The 8,602-nt window shown below is 43.0% G+C and overlaps 1 protein-coding gene across 1 annotated transcript; it reads left to right on the plus strand.

Annotated features, from left to right (window-relative positions):
* The first annotated feature begins 106 nt into the window (after positions 1-106).
* LOC122563464 (uncharacterized) lies at positions 107-3,969 on the plus strand. The gene is made up of 2 exons (XM_087976670.1): positions 107-167; positions 1,120-3,969. Exon 2 carries the CDS (start codon positions 1,140-1,142, stop codon positions 3,549-3,551), a length of 2,412 nt encoding a protein of 803 aa, XP_087832796.1. The 5' UTR covers positions 107-167; positions 1,120-1,139; the 3' UTR covers positions 3,552-3,969.
* Positions 3,970-8,602: the final 4,633 nt, after the last annotated feature.

Here is an 8,602-nt window from a genome sequence, read left to right on the forward strand (position 1 = left end):
CCGCCCATAGAACCCACTAGAATCCGCGTCACAAGGGCACGTTGACCAATGGGGGCGCGGCTCCTTGCCGCCATGTTGGTGCAGGCGCGGGGATGGGGATGGGGCTAGACGGCGCGGCCGCCATTTGGTGAGAGCTCCAGAGATAGCCGAGTGTCTGAGAGAAACCGGTAACTAACTCTTTCCTCAGCTCTCTTCACTTTCGCTTCCCCTCAGACCCAGTAAGCAAAACATACTTTCCACCCGCTTCAAAGTGGAATGAGGTGACTCAGTGAGTTGTCCCACGCAGGTTCTAGATTATATTAATTATTGTCACATGTACTGAAGTACAGTGAAAAATATTGTTTTGCGTGTTATTCGCTGATCCGCTGGCGCCATTTTGGATCTCTGTTTATATTACTGCAATAGCTTTAGTATTTTGGTCCAGCAGTCCATCATTTTATTTTTCTTCTCTGTGACAAGTTGTTTTTATTTATTTTTCTTCTTCCTCCTCTCGTTCCTCACCTAATGCTCCTCCAGGTGCTGCTGCTGTTGGATATCAGCCAAAGTTTTGGTTCAGGGTTACATCACCTCCTCCCCTGCAGCCACCTTGTCCGAGCTGGAGTGGGTATAGCCCTGGGCCAGCATGGGCACCGGCCTCTTAAACAAGCAACTCCAGGTGATCGTTGATCCTTACTGGTGATTACACCTTTCCATTTGCTCTTCTGGGCAGCGATACTGCAATTGTGTTCAAAGAAAGGGTCACTGGACCAGAAACATTAACTCTCATTTCTCTCCACAGATGCTGCCAGATCTGCTGAGCTTTTCCAGCAATTTCTATTTTTGTTTCTAATTCACAGCATCTGCAGTTCTTTTAGTTTTTATACTCCAAATCATTTCTATATCGGTTCATAAATCCTAGCTGAGCATTGGAAAGGATTAGAGGGAGCACTTTCAGGCAGCCATTTGTTAGAAATCATAGTCTGGACTCCATGTGGCGCTTCAACAAACGTACACATAACATCTCCCCATACAGTTGGATGACATCTTGTTCGTTCTTCTGTTATAGTCATTCTACCTTTTTAAACCTCAATTCTAAGTCTGTCAGAATTACTAACAATCTTCTGTTAAATCTACTTTTAGGTCTGGAGGTCCTCCGACTGATGGAGCCCAACAGCCAACATTGGAACTGTTACCGCAAGCCCAGAGGGGCCAGACATTTACCGGCTTCTCGAAGATCCGAGTTACTGGACCACGTGCAGAACAGACATCAAGGCCCAGCCAGCCTGGGAATAAGACCTGGCGACACGGAAAGCCGAATTCAAGGAGGCCCAACCAGTTCAGGGTCAAGACTTGACCTCACGAGGACCCGACATAAAGCAGACCCGACCAGCCTGGGAACAACATCTGACCTTGCAGTGACCCGAGGGACCAGATACTTACCGGTTTCTCAAAGGCCGAACCTACCCAACCGAATAGAGAACCATCACCAAAGCCTGACCAGTCCGGGAGCAAGACCTGACCTCATGGTGACTCGAGGGACCAGACACCTACAGGCATGTCGGAGGCCCAAGCAACTCGACTGTGTGGAAAACAGATACCGAGGCCTGACCACTTCGGGAACAAGACATGACCTCACAGAGACCCAACATGGAGGAAACCTGACCAGACAAACTGCAAGGCCCCCTGGAACACTAGCGGCTGCGACCAATTCCCAGGACCCCACCAAATGCACCCACTTACCTTCTGGAATGGTAGACAGCCCTCACCAATTCCCAGACTTGACCAGAAGCAGCCACCAACCCAGGAAACGGGGAAGACGTGCTGGTCTACAGGTGAGACTGAAACAACGTGGTTTCAAGTCTCCCCTCCCCAGTATATTCCTGACAAATATCCAAGCTATTGAAAGCAAGCTAGATGAACTTAAAGCTAGACTCATCTACCAAAGAGAATTGAGAGACTGCTGTGTGCTCTGTTTCACAGAGACATGGCTCAGTCCTGCTATATCTGACTGTGCCTTACAACCTGAGGGTTTCTCAGTTCACCGGATGGACCGCAAGATGTCCTCTGGCAAGGCAAGGGGCGGAGGAGTCTGCCTCCTAATTAATAATTCTTGGTGCTCAGATGTGGCGACCCTGGCGAGTTACTGCTCCCCAGACTTGGAATATCTAACGGTGAAGTGCCGTCCCTACTACCTGCCACGGGAGTTCACCTGTGCTATCCTGACAGCAGTTTACATCCCACCCCATGCAGAAGTGCAGAGTGCACTTCATGAAATATACACCGTTACAAATAGACTTAGCACGAAATACCCCGAGGCCTTGTTCATCATAGCTGGTGACTTCAACCAGGCCAATCTCAAAAGTGTCCTACCAAAATACCACCAACACGTCTCCTGTCCCACCAAAGGTCCAAACATCCTTGACCATTGCTACACAAACATCAAAGATGCTTACCGTTCCATACCCCGCCCACATTTTGGAAAATCAGACCGTACTGCTGTGTTCCTTCTCCCAGCTTACAAGCAGAAACTGAAGCGTGAAGACCCAGTGCAGAAAGTCGTACAGTGCTGGTCTGATGGGACGGATGAGCTCTTACAGGACTGCTTCGAATCAGTGGACTGGTCCATATTCAAGAACTCAGCGACCAACCTAAATGAGTATGCCACTACTGTTACAGACTTCATCAGTAAGTGTGTAGAAGACTGCGTGCCAAAGAAGTTAATCCGAGTGTTCCCCAATCAGAAACCATGGATGAACTCGGAGATCCACTCTCTACTGAAGTCCAGGTCTGAGGCGTTCAAATCTGGTGACCCTGACCTATACAAGAAATCAAGGTATGACCTTCGTAAAGCCATCAGAGATGCCAAGAGACAGTATCAGACTAAGCTAGAGTCCCAAACTAACCACATGAACAGTTCACATTTGTGGCCATGCCTACATGACTTAATAGGCTACAAAGCAAAGTCAAATAGAATTGCTAGCAGCAATACACCCCTTTCCAATGAACATAATGCATTTTATGCTTGTTCTGAACAGAAGATCTGTGAAACACTGTCCACTGCACCGATAGTCTCGGGTGCATCTGTACCCACAATCACTGCTGCTGACGTTAGATCGGCCTTTTTAAAAGTGAACCCACAGAAAGTGACTGGCCCCAATGGAATCCCTGGCCGTGCACTCACATCTTGTGCAGACCAACTTGCGGGAGTATTCGCAGACATCTTTAACCTTTCCTTGCTACAATCTGAAGTCCCCATCTGCTTCAAGAAGACTACTGACACCCCGATGCCAAAGGAAAATGAAGCAGCATGTGTCAATGACTACCACCCGGTGACACTGACATCCATAATTATGAAGTGCTTTGAGAGGTTAGTCATGGCTCACATCAACTCCAGCCTCCCAGATTGCCGTGATCCTTTACAATTCATCTATCGTCGCAACAGGCCCACGGCAGATGCCGCCTCCTTGGGCCTACACTCACCCCTTGAATGTCTGGATAACTACATCAGACTTATTGACTACAGGCCAGCCTTCAACACCATAATTCCAATCAAACTCCTGTCTAAACTCTGAGACCTAGCACTCTGTTCCTCCCTCTAATTGGATCTTCGACTTCGTCACCCACAGACCGCAATCAGTAAAGGATAGGCAATGATTCTCTTCCATAATCTTCAACATCAGTACCTCACAAGGCTGTGTACTCAGCCCCTTACTATACTTATATGCTCATGACTGTGTGGTCAAATTCTGCTTTACCTCCATTTACAAGTTTGCTGATGACATGATCATTTTAGGTTAGATCTCAAATAACGAGACAGAGTACAGGAAAGCAAGTGCTTAGTGACATGGTCTAAAGACAACAATCTCCCTGTCAATGTTAGCAAAATGAAGGGGCTACTCATTGAATTCAGGAAACGGAGTGGAAGATACTCCCCTGTCTGCGTCAGTGGAGCCGAGGTGGAGATGGTTGAGAGTGTCACGTTCCTGAGTGACGGTCTTATTGTGTCGTGAAGGCACAACAACACCTCAACCTCCTCAGAAGGCTAAGGAAATTCAGCATCTCTGAAAGGACTCTAATTTTATAGATGTGCCATAGAAAGCATCCTTTCTGGATGCATCACCACATGGTACAGCAACTGCTCTTCTCCAAGACCACAAGAAATTAGAGTTGTGAACGTAGCCCAGTTCATCACATAAACCAGCCTTCCATCCATTGACTCTGTCTATACATGCTGCTGCCTCAGGAAGGGAGCCAATATAATTAAAGACAGGTCCCACTCCTGTTACATTTGCTTCCACCTTTTCTGTCAGAGAGAAAAACAAAAGTTTTAAAACATGTACCAACAGATTCAAAAATAACTTCTTCCCTGTTGTTATCCTTTGAATGGACCACTGCAATACTTACATTCATCTCTCTCTGCAGCTGTAATACTGTATTCTGTTAAATTATCTGATTATGAATAGCACGCAAAATAATACCCTCACTGTATCTCGGTGCATATGACAGTAATAAATAATCCAACCTGTCCCATCTCAGACTCTGGGGAAAATTTATAATAAAAGGAACTGCTGAGGCTGAAGGTCTTAAATAAAAACAGAAATTACTGGAAACTCAGCAGGTTTGGCAGTATCTGTGGGGAGAGAAAACACAGTTTGTGAGATATTGAGAATTAGGAGTAGACTGTTCAACCCCTCGAGCCTGCTGTGCCATTCAATAGGATCATGGCTGATTCAGCATTCCTCACTTCAGTTTTCCTGCCATTTTTGCATACTGCTTGATTCCCCTTCTGATCAAGAATCTATCTATCTCAGCCTTAAATATACACAAGATCTCTATCTCCACAGCTGTCTGTGACAAGGAGATCCAAAGAGAAGAAATTCCTCCTCCTAGTTTTAAATTGGTGCCCTTTTTATTCTGAGAATGTCCTCTGGTCCTCAATTCTCCCATGAGGGGAAACATCCTCTCATTATTTACCCTGTCAAGATCCTTAAGAATCCTATTAGTTTCAATGAGAACTCTTATTCTTTTAAACTCTTTCTGGAGGATCATTACTCTGTTTACTTACAGTTTTCCTTTTCAAATAGATGTTGAAAGTTATTGCATATGTATTATGAGTTAGTTTTCTCTCATACTTTAATTTCTCCCTTTTTTTTAGCTGAATTCACACTGCAATTTTATGTATTCAAGGTTTGTGTAAAGATTTGTAGCTCCATACCGGTTGCAATTGTTGGTATGTTCACCGAGCTGGGACTGAATTTCTGGTTGAAATGCTGCCTGATATTCTAAAGTTACTGCAGGCAGAACTTATTTTTGTTCTCATGCTGATTTTAAATTTTGTAAGGGCAAAATCCATTGAAAGATATGGGTTGGGTACTTTTTTTTAGTGTCTGTTACGAGAACAGTAAATTATTTTTAAAACATCATTTGCAGAGCTATTAATATAGAAATTTGAAATTTGTCATCGCAAAACATGAGATATCCCACAAATGTGATATTTTCAATAGCAATATACATTATGTTCTATTTTTAATTCTAAAAAGGCAGTTGTTACTGTGTTGTCAACTTCCACTGTTTTTCCTTGTTTTCTCATAATGGCATGATGCTTGTTTTTTTTTCTCTCCTTGAATTGCATTGTTCTTGCTGTTTTGTTTTCTATCATTACTTAGTATCATTCAATAATTTCAATAAGCCCAGCATGGACTCAGTGGGCTCTTGGCCATGAGGAAGCAGAGTGTGCACTCCCTGCTTTAGAACTTTAGGACTGAAATGAACTTTTACTTTTATTTTTCTAATTTATGCCTAAGATTTTGTACCTAGGTATAATGCTGATCTTTTAACTGTATTTTTCATTTTTTAAAATTTATACCTAAGATGTTGCACCCAGGTATCTTTGTACCTAAAATGGCGCCGGAAATGGCGACTTTTGACACTTTTCGCTTTACTCATGTATCGTGTGTGACAATAAACATAATTTCTTCATTAGTGTCCAGTCCATGTTTAATATGTGATGATCATGGTGTCACTTGACTTTTTTAAATATCATGGAAAACTTTGTTCATTTTTTTGCCTTAATGTATTTTTTACCAAATCATGCCCATGCTATTACAGTTGGTTAGCCATGAAAAAAAATTCAGAAAATAGTTTCCTGCACTTCATACCGTGTAAGATAATCTCAGTGCTCTAACTAAACTAGGCTTTAATGTCAGGATTACAGATGCAGCATTACCGTAATTAAGTATTTTGTAAGACCAAACCAATAGATTTTGGTTTCCTTCATCTTAAACTCTGATACTTGGCTTTCTGTTCCATCTCCCTCCTAGCCAGTGTTTTAGGCAGAACCAGAGTGATCAGAGCCTCAGCTGAAACAAGATTTTAAAACTTCATATTCCGAAAGCATCTACTCGCAACTCTGACCTATCACTCACCAAAACCCCAGCCTATCTGCTGTGGAAATCTTCAACAATGCTTTTGTTATCTCCAAACTCAATTCTATCAATGTTTGCCTTCTCATCCAATTCATTCAAAATATTTTGCTTGTGTCTTGTATAAATTCTCATTCACCCAGCACCCTTGTTCTAACTGATATGCATTGACTGCAATTTTAAAGTAAGTATTTAAAATTGCTCCATGGCATTGTCCTTCATTATCTCTCACCTACAAGATTCATAGCTCTGAAAGTGGAGTCAGGTACACAGAGTGGTGAAGAAGGCTTTCAGTGTGCTTGCTTTCAACAGTCAGAGCATTGGGTGTGGGAGTCAGGATGTCTGTTGCAGCTGTACATGATGTTGATAAGGCCGTATTTGGAGTACTGCATGCAGTTCCGGTTGTCCGATTATAGAAAGGGTATTATTAAACAAGAAAGAATGCAGAAAAGATTTACCATTATGCTACCTGGATTGGAAGGTTTAAGTTATAAGGAGAGGTTGGATAGGCTGGGATATTTTTCCTTGGAGTGTAGGAGACTGAGATGTGACATTATAGAAGTCTATAAAATCATGAGAGGCATAGATAAGGTAGATAACTAACAGCTTTTCCCCATGGTAGGGCAGTCTAAAACTAGAGGGCATAGGTTTAAGAGGAGAGATGTAAAAGGGTCCAGAGAGGCAATTTTTTTCACACAGAGGGTGGTGATTGTCTGGAACAGGCTGCCAGAGGTGGCGGTGGAGACAAATACAATTTTATAATTTAAGGAACTTGGACAGATACATGGATGGGCTAGGTATGGAAGGATATGACCAAATACAGGAAAATGGGACTAGATTAATTGTCAAAACTGGGCACACTGGACAAGTTGGACCAAACTGCCTGTTCCATGCTGTAAACCTCTATGATTATATAAGTTGACAGTCAAGCTGGAACCAGTAGAGTTAAATGGAGCCAATTGATGTGTGGTTTTAGATGCTTTACCTGGAAATGGTATCAGTATGATTTGTGTCAAAATATTATCTGAGTAAGTCTGCAAGGTAGTGGCTTGTCAGTACACATTGTGTTTGCATCATGCTTGAGTACAATGGTATTTATTTCCACACTTCACATTTTTCACTACATTACAAGTTTACTAGTGCTGTGCATTCACTTACAGGTTTGGGTACAGCGATAGTCTCAGGGTTACACAGTGGAAAAAGAAAGTATTATATTGAAAAACCTCTCAGGATGAGATAAACAGATCAAAGTCATGTTTTCATCAAGAAGCACCATGAATGCCATTATAGGATTAACCATTCCGTTCAGATGCTGTGATACGTCAGTCAGAACTCAACAGCACTGTTCCTTTGAACTTCTGGAAAGTGTTCAAGAATTTTTTCACTTTCTCTAAATAGTCCTGTTAGGAATGAAAAATCGATAGAAAAACCTGCATGGACATAACAGCTTGAGCTGAGAAAATTGGTAGATGCATATAGAATAAAACTAAAATAAATGAACAATATAAATGAAAGGAGGAAGAAGTTAGTGCAGATGCTGAAATTTGTACTGAAAAGAGAAAAGGGCTGGAAATCACAGCAGGTCAGGCAACATCCATGGAGGGAGTAAGCTAACATTTGGAGTCTAGATGACTTCATCGGAGCTAAATACAAGAAATATGCAAATTAACAATATTCCTTTGTTGCCTGAATAGCTTTCCCTGTGTGGACCATCCTGGATGTTCCCGCTCTCCACTATGGTAGCATTCCTGTCACTCCCATTTTACCTGCTCGTGCTTCTTGATGCTTAATGTCTCTCTCCACTCCTGCTCAAACCCAGAAGCCTCTCTCCTGCTGCAAGCTGACCCCCCTCCTGTTTGGTGAATCTCTTGTTGCATTCCTTGCAATCACACTTCTCTTTACCTGCTTCCTTGCAGCAAGGCCTCTGGAGACAGACAAGCAGAAGCATGGCAAGTAAAGCAACAAGAGGCTCACCCACCTGGAGGTTGGGTAAAGGCAGAAGGCAGGCACTGGTGATCGAGTGGGAACTCAGTAGATGAATTGTAATGCCAGTTTATGATCCTGTTTGTTTTGGGGAGTGGAAAAAATCATATTGGGGAGTGGGAGGATAGCAACATCAGGTCTGTGAAGCTGCTAGGAGGCAGTCCCATTCCTGTGGAATTGGAGGGAGTGAGGTAGCCACATGGCAGTAGCAAGTGAGA

The sequence above is a fragment of the Chiloscyllium plagiosum genome, unplaced genomic scaffold, assembly GCF_037043375.1.
Source record: "Chiloscyllium plagiosum isolate Xiang-an unplaced genomic scaffold, Cpla_swu_hap1 HiC_scaffold_30, whole genome shotgun sequence".
Lineage (NCBI taxonomy): Eukaryota > Metazoa > Chordata > Chondrichthyes > Orectolobiformes > Hemiscylliidae > Chiloscyllium > Chiloscyllium plagiosum.